Below are 17117 nucleotides of genomic sequence, written 5' to 3' on the forward strand. Positions count from 1 at the left end.
ATATATGCTTTTTATAAACTGTTTTGTTATAAATTAAGATAAATTAAGTTCTCAATTGTAATGTTTTGTATTTTCCATGTCTGGCCTCTTATAGCATACTATATCGTATAGGCTTTTCTCATGATAAAAGCTTTACAGTTACCTATAATTGCTCACATCCACTTTATTTGAACTTTGGTTGTTGAGTAGATGTTTCATTGGCAATCATACTATAACTAGGGGGTGTTTAAAGATCTTGTCTAATTTATAATACCAATTCTCCTTATTTTCATAAAAAGTAGAGTATAAAAGGGAATTAAACATTATGACACCATATGACATAACAAGATGAGAATTGATCAATAATTAATTCAATAACCAGGTTTAATCCACCATTTTATACATAAGAAAATGCCTGTACCAAGTCAGGAATATGAGTTTTTATCCATTTGTTTGATGTGTTTGAGCTTTTGATTTTGCCCTTTAAATAGGAACTTTCCGTTTTTAATTTTCCGCTGTGTTTGGTATTTTTGTGATTTTACCTTTTATCCCTGTCTATTAAACTTACCAATGGGTTGTAATGAGGTATGATAAGCTACAACTGCATTAGGTTGGGCCTTTTTGTCTCTGAATATTGCTGCCACTTTATTTTTGCCAAGCTTGTCAATTCTAGAGATCCCTATCTGAGTCCTGTCTGCCCAGTATAGTTTGTCATCTAGAAGGGTCAGACTGACGGCTGCTGGAATATTGGAACCACCAGATAGAACCATGAAACTGAAGTATAAAATGTATTCTTCATCCATTATTACACCTTATATGAGTATCCAGGATTTTGATCGGTTGATAGATAACGTGTTTATCATATCATTTCTTTTATCTTTCAGTGTATTTTTCATGAATTTGCTCTGATAATATTAATAGTGTTCATATTTCTCCATTTGATGGGATATATATGCATATTGATAAGCATTTCCCCTTTTCGCTGTAGGTATTTGACAAAAAAATATATGCTATTTTTGGTAAAAAGACATTTTTCAATTTCAAGGATCTGAAGTTTTCTGACAGCGCCAATTTTAACATTGTTTGAAGTTTATATATATCATTACATTGATTGATTGATTGATTGATTGATTGGTATTTAAAGCCACTTTCAACACTATTGTAATTTTAAATCTTTAGCTTTGATATTCTCAGATTTTTTAAACCGTGTACGTAATAAAGGAGATATACCACAGCACAAAAGTTAATACTGTTCTTGAAAACACGTCATATTTTACCTAAACTTTCCATCATAATCCACACAGCCGATATGGTCCAATCGGTAATCTGTCCAATACAGCCGTTTCGTAACTAAATCTAATGTAATACTAGATGGAGCCACCACCTTCTTTATTGGGAATGTGTATCTATGACTACCATTCATAAAAGCTCTCTCAATTCTGGCATCATGATGAGGTTTACTCCCATAGTCAGAAAAGAACATGTATCTGGAAAATTAAGAAGAAACTATAAATTTGTTTCAATAAGATGACTGACAGAAATTGTCATAATCATTAATATATAACTTTTTTGAAGATTCACTGATTTTGTGGGTACCAATTTATTTGTACTGTGGAAAATTTGCCTTTTCGTGGATAAGTGATTTTGTGGTTCTGTCAAAGTCTGCATACAACCCAATAGAAATTTGTATTTCGTTGAACATTTTAATTTGTAGTTCACCTGTATCCACGAAAATTGGTATCCAACGAATAATAATGAATTCACAATATTTTAGGGAGGAGACCTTGGTAAGGGAAACAACTCATGAAATTAAGAGTAACACAGATTTTTTTATTTCTGTTTTACACAACTACTCATTCACAGATTAAGCTCCCTTAAAACAGGCCTGTCTTCTTTAACATTCAAGCTTATAATTATTTGCAACATTTAAGATTTTAGAAAGATCATAGAAGCACAATTTCATTTAGTACTACTGTACAATTGACAGTTCTCAGTGTCAGGCTCATTACAGAGCTGTACATAGATGTGTGTTGCATTGTCATTTTGTTTTTTTGTTGCACTTCAGTGTTTCTGTTGTTTCCTTTTTTTCCTCTTTTAGTTGATGAAATTGTCAGAGGCGGATTTAGGGGTGCCCACTGGGCCAGGGCCCCCCCTTTTTCAGAAATTTTTTTTTGGTTGGTTACATAGAGAATCACTGAAGCGTGACGGGATAGGACCCCCTCTTAGGCAGTCAGTGGGCCCCAACTTATGAAAATTTTTAGATCTGCCACTGATTGTGTTTACCTCAATTTTAGTTTGTAACCCAAATTTGTTTTCTCTCAATCCATTTATGACTTCCAAACGTCAGACTGAGCAGCATACTACTGTTGCCTTTATTTACCCAATTTTTTTTTTAAGAATATTGCTATTCTGTTTCAAAATAACAACCTTTGTATAAAGACTGTTACAAATTTGCAGTACATGTATATATATATAATGGAACTTATTTTTGAGATAATTCGGCTGTAAATGATTATCTCTATATTTTTCATTCATTTCTGTCAAGCACCAAATAATTTCACATATATAAAGTCTAAAATAGTGTAAATAATTTAAAAAGAAACAATACTGTGGATTTATTTATTTTCATGGGTATCAATTTTCGTGGATATTTGATTTTAGGGTTTTGCCAATCTCTGCATACAAAGCCTATAGAAAATTTACAGTTTGTTTAACATTTAAATTCGTGGTTAACCTAAACCCACAAAATCCACGAAAATTGGTAATCAACGAATATTAATGAATCCACTGTAGTCTACTAACCCAGCATTTGGATCTACGGCTAATCCTCGTGGAATCTGGAGATTATCGCTGATAACATCTCTCTGTTTCTTTGTTGTGTAGGAATATACACCAATGATCTTTGCCCTTTCATCCACATAATAAATATTCTGAGCAATCCAGTCATATGCAAATGATGTTGGTCTATATAAACTTTTGATAGGTAAAACACTTTTAACTAATGTTCGAATATTTTTTTCATATATCTGTAAAAAAATTCAGTAACAACTGTATTAAATGAATAACTGCTCTCAATTTATAATATAATAATAATTTTAGGTCACAAAAATATTTGTGGGTTTCTATAAAGACACTATGCACAATTACATGAACACATTTCCTTGCTTGAAAACTTTTAATTTTTAATGAAACAATAATTTTGCAAGTATATTTAACGGTTCAGTAAATAATGAATGTGTATTTTTCTTTCACATTATCATGTTCACTGAACTGTGAAATCTGAGTTAAACTTCTAATTTGGCATATATAGTACACTGATAACCTAAGTTTTAGATTTGTTTGCCCCCTCCAATAAGAGAGGGGCATGATATGTTTTGGTTATGTCCATCTTTCTGTCAAGCTTGAATTGGGTTAAATCTTTAATTAAAAGGTATTTTTAAAATTTTGATTGAAAGTAGCTTTTGGTCACATAAACTTGAAAGTTAATATCATATTAAAAAGAAGATGTGGTATGTCATTGCCAATGAGACAACTCTCCACAAGAGACCAAAATGACAATACGTATAAGAAATCATGTTTTTTATCAAATGAACAGTTTAGTATAGCTAAAAATGCCAAATAAGGGGTTAAAAACTGTTCCCAGTTCAAACAAGTTTATAAGTCAGATTGCTTGCTAGCAAGGTAACAGAGCCCAGGAAGACATGTCACCCAACCTTGACTTTTGATATTCTGTCTCAGGAGTTGACCAATTAGCCCTTTGTTCAAAATGCTGCATGCCTAGGTAGAGCAGCACTAAATAACAATTTTAAAGTCTTTACAAATAGTGATTTCATGCTCATGAGACGAACGCACTCCCATGAGTACTTAATCAGCCCACCCGTCAGATTAAATTAACAAAGTTCTTACGGTATTTTAAAACATTATTTAAATAGTTAATAAAATTACAATGCAATTGCTTAAACCATAACAAAGTGAAGAAAAACTTTTGCATTATCATTCATTATTTTACCTTTTTCTCTTCCCCGTCAATCCAGAACATGAGGTTTCGTTTGATGTCAAAATCTAGGTCATCAACTTCTACTTTTAAAACATCCTCCTGGTCACTTCCTGTTGGGTCCATTTTAATGACCTTGTTACCAATAGCTACATATAATTTCCTTGGTGCTCCTGAAGTAACGAAAAAAAAACCAACAGATTAGTATATTTGTATTCATGACTTCTGCAATACAATATAACACTCCATTTGTATTAGGTTGAAACATATTTTTGTACACCCCCAAAATTGTCCTGCTATCTTTCATTTGTTGCAAGCACATTTCCACAAAATAAAGAAAAAAATATCAAAGGAAGTTATTAAAATGTATCAGAAATGTTTAAAAATATAATTCAGGGGTTCATGATTATAAAAAAGTCCTTAGTTGCTGATAAAAAGGAGGATAGTGATTAATCATTCTTATGCAATATGACTTGCAACACACTTTAATATGATTAAATGACATCCCACATCAATTCACCAGACACTATTAAATATTTGGCCAACAGCCTACATTTATGGAGTATTTGCCACGATTTTAACATCTAACAAGTATTGAATTGGAATAGGAATAACAAAACTTTGAAGAGTTCCCCCATCAATTAGCCATTTTAATGTTGTTGTTTTTGTTGTTATCAAATTTATTTTTCACATAACAAATTTGCATAGACAATGAATCTGATATTTGTCAGTCAAATCCACAACTAAATGTTGCAAATATATTACTGTTGTTCCTTAATTTCCTCAATACTTTATATTACAGCTGGTAATAAAAATAGATAGCCAAACAAAAACAACGTACCATCCTTTGCTCTAGATCTGCAGTGTATTCCATCATGCTGCTGGTAACCAGGGTAACAGGAACAGCTATAAGATCCATTAAAGTTGGAACAAATGTGATCACAATACTTATGTTTATGTCCTCCGCATTCATCAAAGTCTGAAAGAACAAGAGAAAATTATTCTGCCTAAATTATAAATCTGTATCCTTTATTTTTAGAAGGTTTATTTTGCAAATCTAATTTCATTTTTTAAATGATGATTTTTCTTTTTGAGAATCGAGTCCTAATCAGAGGCCTAAGTTTATTTATAAGGAAAATATGGTTCAAGTTTTTACAGATAGCATTAAGCTTCATATATCCTTTAATTTAAGATTAAACAGGTATATGATATTCAAAAAATTGTAAATCATGCACCTACATTGAACTTTTTTAGCCCATACAAGTAGATTGAAACAAATCAAATATACCAACTTGACCATGTTTACCATCTCTAAATTAGAGTTCCATTTTTTTTTTTTTATTTTAATTGTGAATAAAATGACCTTGTGGCCAACAGCTACATATAAACCAATATATTTTTAGCTACCAATAGCTACATATAAACCAATATATTTTTAGCAAGCAATATCAGCTGGAAAAATTTCCCATATAACAAATTGAGTAAAAGGTGGAATAAGAGGGTGAATGCAGTGTTTCCCTAACTCTCTCTGACAAAAAACATTCAGAGAGACAAAAAATTTTAGATTTTTTAATTGAATATATAGTAGAAATATTCAAATTTCTGTTTCGGTCAGACAAACCATAAAACAGTTTAGTACAGACTGTGCATAGAGTAACCATGGTTAGCATTAACATAAAACCTTCATCAGATTTTTGCCATACCTATACAAGTACGATTGTCTTTTTTGTTAATAACATAGCCTGGTTTACAGTAACAACTTCCTCCCAATGGAGTAGGGTAACAGTCATGTTCACAGTTCAATGTTGTACAAAAAGTTCTACCTGAAAATGAAGACAGTAAATACAGCAACACATTTAATTTCTTGGTAATCAATTTAAGCAGGTCTATTGTCATAACTTTTTAGCAAGCAATAAGTTTAATATTTTACAGAAGTTTGAACTAGCATTCAGTAACCATGGTAACTGTTCAATGATTTGAGTCTTTTGTTTTAATGTAACAGTTGATTTTGTGCCTTGTATTAATCTTTTGAGTAAAACCATTAAAACTGATTATTAGTTTGTTCTTATGTTGTGCAGTTACACAGCTGTTCCAGGTTATTGGACGGTTGAGTGTTTACAAACATATTAATAGTTATCAAAGGTACCAAGATTATAATTTAATACGCAAGACGCACCTCTCGTCTACATAAGACTCATCAGTGACACTCAGATCAAAATAGTTATAAAGCCAAACAAGTACAAGGTTGAAGAGCATTGATGACCAAAAATTCCCAAAAATTGTGCCAAATACGGCTAAGGTAATTTATGCCTGGTATTAAAGTTATAGGCTATAGTTAATTGGTTGTCCTCGGTCCATGTCTGTCTTATTTGTTTTTTTGTAAATTGTTACACAATATGGGTTTTCTCATTGTTAATGGTTGTATGGTTGCCTTTAATTGCTAACATCCACTTCATTTCAACTGTGGTGGATAGTTGTCTAGCTATAGTATGTCCCATCTCTTTTTGTTTATAAATATAACATATATAACACATCAATTTACAAGCATTGAGGCATACTATCATTACTACAACATACAAACAGTCTTTTCTCCATAAATTTATCAATACATACTGCAAGTTTTCTCTTCGTCTTCTCCAAGTCTGCAGTCTTTTTCTTGATTACAGACTTGTTGTGCAGAAATACATTTGCCTGTCGACGGACAGGACCATTCATTAGGTTCACATTCATAATTATCTGTAAATAATAAAATATCTCAGATTGATTGATTACAAGAATAAGATTCACAATTGCAGTCTTTTGAGCTTTCCGCATATTGGCTGATCTGGATAGGATCAGGTATGGTTCCAGGATTTTTAAGGGCAGAGGTGCCATTCCAGATAATTAGTAAATATATAAAAAAGTATTTATCGAATGTATTTATCGAATCCAAATCAACACATCCTTACTTTTTATGCATGTTCACTCATCAATTAAAAAACCTCTGCCTATCCCCAAATATCCACAAATATCATTCTCCCTAACCCCTCTCTTCCAACCTTACCACAGCCTGCTTCATCAGAGTTATCATTACAATCATTATTGCCATCACACACCCACTTTTGTGGTATACACTGTTTATTGGCACATGTGAACTGGTTCCCGCTACAAACTGGGTAAGCTGTAGAAAAAAGAAAATTCAAATGGAAATATCAATATTAATTATGTAGGTTCACCACTTACATGTAATGAATATATATTTGATGTGATTTTTGCAACAGAAAGTGAGTTTTCTGCAGAAAATTTAGGGTGTTTCATTTTCCCGTAAAATTAAGAAATACTGTGGATTCATTATTATTTGTTGGATACCAATTTTGCTGAACGCCGTGGCTAAAGGTGGACCATGATATTCTAAAAATGACAAATTTTCTAAAAGCCTGTATTCAAATTTTGGCTAAACCACGAAATTAAATGCCCATGAACATGCTAGTTTTCCTTCATCCTTGAAAATTGGTGCACACGAAAATAAATGAAACCAGAGTAAGCAAGTTATGAACCAAACAATTTGGATGTTCCTGTACAGTAGTTGACGCTTGTTTATATATATATGATATTTGTTTTTTGTTTATCATTTTGTATATAAATTATGCATTGGGCTTTGCTCATTGTTGAAGGCCGTACGGTGACCTATAGTTGTTAATGTCTGTGCCATTTTGGTCTTTTGTGGATAGTTGTCTCATTGGCAATCATACCACATCTTCTGTTTTATATTTGTTTTCGTTTGAGTTGTTTTACATTGTAATTTTGGTGCATTTTATAGCTGACTATGCAGAATTTGATTTGCTCGTTGCTAAGGGCTTTTATGGAGTCTATAGTCTTTAATTTCTAGGTCATTTCGTCTTTTGCAGAGAGTTGTCTCATTGGCAGTCATACCACACTTTTTTTTAAATTTGCATGTACACACTTTTGTGAAATCTAATCCTAGAATTTTCAACCAAGATTCGTGAAACTTCAGAGTTATTTATACACAAATTGAAGTTTTGCATTTAAACTGATTTAGAAGAAGTTATAAAAGTACCAATTTGGGGTAATCACTTTTCCGAAAGATTTAAAGAAATCATTGATACTTCATACAAATTGTGAATACATTTAAGTTGTACACCTTTTGGTATAGAATTGATTGAGATTTTTTTATTTTATTTCAACACCTTACTAAATATGATCCCAATTTATGTAATCAACTTTTCCTGCAGTTTTAATCTACATAATATTAACAAGAGTGCACACGCTGAAATGTCTCGCCTTCTATACTAATCATTGATATTATGTTGATAGTCCTAAGTATAAAGCTAAGCTTTAATACAACTGTCACATAAACTTAACATTAACCAAGTCTAAGATAACTAAACAAAGACCAATGAACCTTGAAAATGAAGTCAAGGTCAGATGAACCATGCCAGGCAGACATGTACAGCTAACAATGCTTCTATACAACATATATAGTTGACCTATTACTTATAGTTTAAGAAAAATAGACCAAAACACAAAAACTTAACACTGTGCAATGAACCGTGAAAATGAGGTCACGGTCAAATAAAACCTGTGCGACTGACATAAAGATCATAAAATATTTCCATACACCAAATATAGATGACCTATGGCATATAGTATTAGATAAAAAAGACCAAAACTCAAAAACTTAACTTTGACCACTGAACCATGAAAATGAGGTCAAGGTCACATGACATCTCCCTGCTAGATAGGTACACCTTACAATCATTCCCTACAACAAATTTAGTAGACCTATTGCATATAGTATGAGAAAAACAGACCAAAACACAAAAATTTAACTATAACCACTGAACCATGAAAATGAGGTCAAGGTCAGATGACACCTGCCAGTTGGACATGTACACCTTACAGTCCTTCCATACACCGAATATACTAGCCCTATTGCTTGTAGTATCTGAGATATGGACTTGACCACCAAAACTTAACCTTGTTCACTGATCCATGAAATGAGGTCGAGGTCAAGTGAAAACTGTCTGACAGACATGAGGACCTTTCAAGGTACGCACATATCAAATATAGTTATCCTATTACTTATAATAAGAGAGAATTCAACATTACAAAAAATCTGAACTTTTTTTTCAAGTGGTCACTGAACCATGAAAATGAGGTCAAGGACATTGGACATGTGACTGACGGAAACTTCGTAACATGAGGCATCTATATACAAAGTATGAAGCATCCAGGTCTTCCACCTTCTAAAATATAAAGCTTTTAAGAAGTTAGCTAACACCGCCGCCGTAGCCGCCGCCGGATCACTATCCCTATGTCGAGCTTTCTGCAACAAAAGTTGCAGGCTCGACAAAAATTATCAACATTTATCTATTGAAGTCGTGCATCTCCTATTTTAGGGATGTTTTTTAAAAAGGCCCAATGTTTTAATCTATATCTATTCACAAATTTCATGTATCAAGATTAATTTTAATGTTAATGTTAATTATAGACTGTTCTTCATTGTGTTAGAAACATTTTGGACAAGCTTTGCATTGTTTAACTAATTTAACTAAATGGGGAAGGAAAAAAAATCATAAATTCTTGTTATATGTTTTTAAACAGGATAAACAAATGAAAATTGGTTGAAAAATGACAACAAATCTTTTGTAAAAAAATGTTGTTTAAATGATGTATTATAGTTATACTATAATTGTTAACTTTACTTTTCCCTTTGTGCTCTCATAATTTTACCTACTTTATATTCACTAATAAATCATTTTAATGCATTAGCTAATTTTCCTTAATTTTTATAACCAAATATGTTATTTGTTACAAGTACAATTTGGTGACTTACATGGCTCATTTTTTTTGTGTACTTTTCATTATTTATGTATCCCATTTTTTAACCTCTGAATACATTTGCAATATAATAAATATTTCAAATAAATTTTTTTATTATTGAATATCTACACAAAGATATATGACAGATGCTTCATTTTCTTGTACAACAGGGACTCTCTCCAGAAAACAAGAATGTGTCCAAAGTACACGGATGCCCCACTCGCACTATCATTTTCTATGTTCAGTGGACCGTGAAATTGGGGTCAAAACTTTAATTTGGAATTCAAATTTGAAAGATCATATCGGGGAACATGTGAACTAAGTTTCAAGTTGCTGTAACTTTAACTTCATCAAAAACTACCTTGACCAAAAACTTTAACCTGAACTTCGCACTATCATTTTCTATGTTCAGTGGACCATGAAATTGGGGTCAAAACTATAATTTGGCATTAAAATTAGAAAGACCATATCATGGGGAACATATGTACTAAGTTTCAAGTTTATTGGACTTCAACTTCTTCAAAAACTACCTCGACCAAAAACTTTAACCTGAAGCGAACGGACGCACGGACGGACAGAGGCACAGACCATAAAACATAATGCCCCTCTACTATCGTAGGTGGGGCAATCGTAGGTGGGGCATAAACATATAACAATAGTGAAAGCTAGTTGTACTAAAATGATCATGACTAACAACTTTTTTTCCCTCCTACGATTTATTTTTATTAAATGAGTAGCAGACCAATTAGATACATACAGCAATGGGCATATTCATCCGAATTATCTCCGCAATCATTTTTGTGGTCACATGTCCACGACTTTGCTATACAGCGACAATTATTACATTGGAACTGCTCATCAGCACATGGAAATTTACAGCCTAGAAATAAAAACATTCAAAGATCATATACATGGTATAATACATCCTCAACTTTCCTTATAGAAGAATCTTATGCATTCTGGATAAAATTTTCATAAAAAGAAAACCAAAATGCTGTGATTGTCTAATGAGGTCCAACAAAATTAAAATTCATTGAATGACGTCAATGACAATTAAATTCTGAAAAGATGCATTGTCACATCAGACAAACAAACAAAAAAACAAACAAGTAATTTATTAAAGTCTAACCTCTTTAAAACATTTTATATAAAACACAATATAATATTAAAAATTTATAAAAGAGCCACTCTAAAACGAGTTATGAGAGACTGTAAACACACAGATTAAAATACATTTATATTACATCTATAACATATATTAATATATCTTAGCATAAAACACCATACTATTAAAAACAATTATACAAAAGAAAACAAACAACATTATATACACTTATTACGAGTATAAAATACATGTAAGAAAGGATTACAGTCAAATGAAACAAGTTTCTAGTGATTACAAAGTTGAGCAAACTAATGAACCAGTGTATGCTAATTAAATTCTCTGTGCACATACATCTTGTGACGATTAAGGTGGTACCTAACACTTTCACTAAAATCAATTTGGCTCGTTTAATTTTCATAAAATTTTGACAAAGTATTTACTTTGACCCTTTGACAAAAATATAAAAATTTCAAAACATTTGAACCAACCATTTTATCAGAAAAATTACACTGGTTATGTAGCAGTTTGACAAACACTAGTTTTTATCATTGAGAAGCTTAATATTCTCTTAACAACGCAACGTAATTAAAACGTTCAGCTGATTTTACAGAGTTATCTCCCTGTATTGTTAGGTAACCACCTTAAAAAACTTAATGAACCCACAACTTATAATTGACAAAATTCCATTCATTTGATGAATGTTAATTGCAAAACAATAAATGTTTATTATCTTCAGGGTTTGAGACAGGATTTACCAACATGACCTTGGTTAACAATCGACACAGAATCATGGCACATTTGTATGATTAGGTAAAATGAAAAAGCAATGTTTAATTGTATTGCATTTGAAAATTTAACTTTTTCATTCAACTTTTAAAATGACGTGTGTATATATATATATATAAAAGTCTATAAAAAAGACCAACCAGCAAATTTACTACGTACCGGATCGTCTAAAATAGGCGATACTATGCAGATAAGGAAAAAATTATATCAGTCTAAAGACTGATATATATATATATATATATATATATACAACTCGTCTAAACATCAACCAAACAATGTTAGATCTGTAAATTTGCTTTCGCAAATTTTTGGTTCTTCCCTCGCCGGGATTTGAACCCATGCTACTGTGATATCGTGACACCAAATCGCCTGCACTGCAGCCGTCCCGCTAGACCACACGACATATATATATATATATATATACATATTTTTTTTTCCAGAACTTGGTTTATTCTATCTTTCTTCCCTGATTTTTACTTTACTTTCATCAAAGTTTTTCATGCACAATATTGCAGAATTTTTTACGATTTAGGTCAGTGCATACGGAAAAGTTGTCTAAAAGTACAGTTAAGGCCAACTAAAATTAATTAGTAGATTTTCATCCAAATTTTTGAAAAAAATGGGGCGGGTGGGAGGATTTTATTTTTTATTTTTTATTTCTCATGAAACACTCTTGTAACGTGTTCTTCAAATAAAAATCTAGTGTTGAAAACCACTCACGGTTCTACATGTAATTGCTGCTTTAGTAACCTATTTTTAGTAAACAGCATAAACATACAATTCTCTCTTCAGTTGGACTTCCTTCACCAAATTCATGTTTTTTTGTCTCCATAAAATGGAACAAATATGCATTGGTATGCAACACAAGAATTATGAGTACAGAATAAAATGAAAACTCAAACAGTTTTGAAAATAATAGGGTTGGTGCTTTTATGATTCTTCTTATAGATGCAAATATAATTAATATGTAAAACATGAACTTAACAAAAAAGAAGTTGTTTAATGACTCTATTGAGGGTATTGGGACAGAAGGTGTTTGCTTTTTGTCAACAAAAAATAATAGCCATGGGTAAATCTAAGTAAAATTGAAAATGGAAATGGGGAATGTGCCAAAGAGACAACAACCGGACCATAGAAAAAGACAACAGCAGAAGGTCACCAACAGGTCTTCAATGTAGCGAGAAATTCCCTCACCCGGAGGCATCCTTCAACTGGCCCCTAAACAAATATATACTAGTTCAGTGATAATGAACGCCATACTAATTTCCAAATTGTACACAAGAAACTAAAATTAAAATAATACAAGACTAACAAAGGCCAGAGGGTCCTGACTTGGGACAGGCGCAAAAATGTGACGGGGTTAAACATGTTTGTGAGATCTCAACCCTCCCCCTATACCTCTAGCCAATGTAGAAAAGTAAACGCATTACAATACGCACATTAAAATTCAGTTCAAGAGAAGTCCGAGTCTGATGTCAGAAGATGTAACCAAAGAAAATAAACAAAATGACAATAATACATAAATAACAATAGACTACTAGCAGTTAACTGATATGCCAGCTCAAGACTTCAATTTAACTGACTGAAAGATTATGATTTCATCATATGACGAAATATGAAAACCGAAATTTGAAACAGGAAGTTTTGAATAAAACAAACGGTTACCGGAAACGGAAATGAACAAAATCTGGAAATCGTAAATTTTAAAAATAAAAAAAATCGGGGCGGGCGGGGATGAAAATCTATCAATTAATTTTAATTGGCCTAAGTAGGCTATATAATTCAATAGCAGCACATAAAAAAAAATTCTGACAATTCATATAAAATTAAAGATTTCTTGTCAAAGAAACTTTATGTACATGTGTTTTTATGGTAATACATGTACTTACATATAGCCTTTGAAGTATATAAAATATCATCATCTTTTGAAGTATCATATGCCTTTAATTAATCACGCTAATACAACATGTACAAGGTAATTCTTAACATGAAATCACATAAATTTGTTAGTCTTTCTTCCAAGGATAACTTTTTGTCATCTAAGAACTCAAATAATATCTACTCTGGCAATGGTCTATGTTTTGGGAATTTAAAGCTGCATTATAATTAGTTACAGTTAAATAATCCATCAAAGTGATGGATATCACTCATGGAAAGATTGGAAGAGTAGTTTGGATCTTTATAAAAAACTTTAAAAAGTTTACAACCTAGAATCTTATCTAAATACATCTAATTTTCAGATAAGGAGATTAATCACTAAATTTAGAATAAGTGATCACTCCCTCTTTATTGAAAAGGGGAGATAATTTAAAATCCCAAGAGAGGAACGACTTTGCCATAAATGTAAAATACTAGAGGATGAGAAACATTTTTTACTCTATTGTAATTGTAATAAAATGCTAAGAAATAACTTTTTTCAACACATATGTACTGAAAATAATAACTTTAATTATTCAACTGAAGAAGAAAAAAATCATTATTTACTAAATCCATCAACACCTCTACAAACAAATAAGTTAGGATCCTTCCTAAAAAAAGTCATTAGAACTGAGGGCAGGGGACTCTTAACAGCTTGTTTGTTGTTATAGATTTTGATGCTGTTTTTATTGTGTATGTTTGATATGTATGTATATATGTTTATTGTGGTCCTCGTGTTAATATATGTTTGTCACAAACTGTAAAGTTTATAAGACAATAAAATATTTGATTTGATTTGATTTGATTTGATAATTTCATATTAAGGTATGGTGGGGACAAAAGAACATAAATAAAGCACTATTGCTGAAAATTCTTCTAGTAAATGTTACCACTACTCTTATAAGACATAAGCTAAGAACTTTAAAGTGTCAACAAAAATAATCTAAAAATGTTGTTTTGGGTCATTTTGTAAGTTAAAACATAGGATCATGATGATTGATGGGGAATAAACTAATAAAAAATGGTTTGTTATAATCAAAAAGTTTTAAATTTTATAACTGTTTCTAGCCAATTATTGATAAAAAAAATTAAGTGAACGAACTAACCTAAATTGTTGATTAATTGCAGACGATTATTGAAAATTTATCAAAGGCCTTACTTGAATACCTTTTTTATATTCATATTTATATTTCATTATTTTGTAAAGATCTTGTTAATTCACTTTATGTAATGTAGATCAAAAGTAATAGGCAATAAATAAATCTATCATCCTTGTATATATCAAACATCTAATATATTCATTTGTGTATTCAATTATGAGGTCAAATATTCATTGATATTTTTTTTATGGGATGTACACAACAGCCCGTGTGGATTTTGCTTTTTCCACCTGCCCACTCTAGCTATAATCTCTTTTTTGTAAAAATATTGATTAAAAATGCTTATCTGCTTTTTTCAAGTGATTGTACTTGCAAGTCTTTAGATGATACAAAAGAAATTAAATGCCCACTCCTACTGGTGGGCAGAGTGGACATTAGGTAGAAATTTTGCCCACCCCGTGCCCGCTCCCATGGTGGACCGATGGACAAAGCAAAATCCACCCAAGCTGTAGTGTATATTGAAGCAAAGATGTAACAGGGTCTGTATAATACAACAAATGGAAGTTTTTAACAACCTTGAGTGGCTTCTCCGTATAATTATGTAAGACTGAGGTTGATAAGTAATGTGGTCAATTTGATTGACAGTTTAGGAGGTGTGTAATTAAAGGTTTACCTTGTCCCTGAATGGTTGATGATAATGACAGTTGTCAATCATCTAGTATTGTATCAATACTCAATTACCTAATCAATATGTTTAAAAAAAGCCTTTCCATCAAAACACCTTAATGACATACATTCTGGAATAAACTGCTCCAAAGATATACCAATTTGATAACAGTTTATATGTATATTATGTGCACATATATGAGAACTATAGGGAACTATATTTCAGTGTGAATACATTTAGTAAAAGTAGCTAACCTGTCGTGTTGTTAGGGATGCCAGTGCCTAAGGAAAGATTTAGAACAAGTTCCAATCTTTCCAAAAAGTACTTATTCTTGCAAGTTTGGCTAGCTGTGCCTGTTGTGTAACCTGTAAACTTGTTTGTTTTGCAGTCAACCTTGCTACCTGACATCTTGTTAAATAAGGGACTATTAATATTACATTTTGTACCTTTATAAATGTTTCATACCATTTTTGGGAATGTTTTGATTTATTTTAAAGTAAACTGGTGACCAGAGATAACCTTGTAACGTGACCTTGTGATGTACATGTAAGTGGGTTACCTCATCATGCTCATCAAGACCCTATTTTCAAAAAGTTAATTAATGTGACAAGAACGATTAAGCAAGGCAACAGAATTGATTCATATGGGTACTATACAGTTCCATGCTTGCTCTATTTTTTTTACCCATCACTTGCCCATTCTTCTTTGTGCAAACCCTATACAATGTATACAGACCCTCATATACAGAAATATTGTCACAACAAGTAAGCAGGGTCAAATTTTTAGGTCCATCTGCATCACTGAATCCATGAAATGCAAAGGACTTCATTTAAATTATACCCCATTGTATCATATCTTTTTTTATTATAAAAGATCTACAAAATTCTACATTTTTCTGTAGATCCGACAAACAGTCGGTGTCAATTTAAACAGTTTTAGGATTTGTTTGTCTGAAAAGGAAATTTAATATTTTCAACTGAAAAAATCTAAAAATTTATGTCAGACTGCATGACCAAATGATTTTTTGTCTGATATTTTGTCGGGCAGATAAAACTTAGGATACACTTGATATAAATTAAATACTCACCGCAATGCAGCTCAAGTTGGTTTTCATCTGAATTATCTCCACAATCATTTTTAGAGTCACAGGTCAATGACTTTGAGATACAGCGACAATTTTTACATTGGAATTGCTCATTGGTACATGAAGTTTTACATCCTATTGCTAAAATAAAAATACATTTAATTATTGTATGTTTAAAATTTTACAATACATTCTCAGGTTTCACATTCTACATCATGTACATGTACAATGTGGGTCTCATTGGGGTCTAAGCGTGACGCGGGATTGCTGATTTTTTGTAAGCGGGACACGTGAAAGTTCAATTATTGTGTCGTGAAAACGGGAAATGAGGTCTAGCGGGACCCAGGAAATGACAAAAAAATGAGAATTGCTTACGTACATAGTGTAAGCGGGATACGGGAATCTGACAAAACAGTAAGCGGGATCCGTGATCGGAACCCCCCAATGAGACCCCCTACAATGCAATGAAAGATGAAAATGAAGCAAGTTTCATTCTAGTGATTACAAAATTTAGGAAAATTGTACCAATGCATGCAAACCAAGTCCTCTGTACATGTCTTTTTACATTTATTAATACATATATACATGTATGGGACCTGTTATTCAATGTTTGTCGTTTGTTGATATGGTTCGATACTTGTATCTTTCGCATTACACAAGGT

The 17117-nt window shown here is 31.8% G+C and overlaps 1 protein-coding gene across 1 annotated transcript in view; it reads right to left on the bottom strand.

The window, feature by feature from the left end:
* Nucleotides 1-17117, bottom strand: part of LOC139503232 (low-density lipoprotein receptor-related protein 2-like) — a 126002-nt gene that overhangs the window by 92790 nt on the left and 16095 nt on the right. Inside the window, exons 2-11 of the mRNA XM_071292991.1 lie at nucleotides 16459-16596; nucleotides 10554-10676; nucleotides 7017-7133; nucleotides 6587-6709; nucleotides 5677-5796; nucleotides 4815-4952; nucleotides 3989-4146; nucleotides 2782-3005; nucleotides 1257-1466; nucleotides 548-753 (exon numbers count right to left, since the gene is read on the bottom strand). Of these exons, the coding sequence (XP_071149092.1) occupies nucleotides 548-753; nucleotides 1257-1466; nucleotides 2782-3005; nucleotides 3989-4146; nucleotides 4815-4952; nucleotides 5677-5796; nucleotides 6587-6709; nucleotides 7017-7133; nucleotides 10554-10676; nucleotides 16459-16596 (1557 nt within the window). The remainder of the gene's footprint in view (nucleotides 1-547; nucleotides 754-1256; nucleotides 1467-2781; nucleotides 3006-3988; nucleotides 4147-4814; nucleotides 4953-5676; nucleotides 5797-6586; nucleotides 6710-7016; nucleotides 7134-10553; nucleotides 10677-16458; nucleotides 16597-17117) is intronic.

The sequence above is a fragment of the Mytilus edulis genome, chromosome 14, assembly GCF_963676685.1.
Source record: "Mytilus edulis chromosome 14, xbMytEdul2.2, whole genome shotgun sequence".
In the NCBI taxonomy this organism is placed as follows: Eukaryota; Metazoa; Mollusca; class Bivalvia; order Mytilida; family Mytilidae; genus Mytilus; species Mytilus edulis.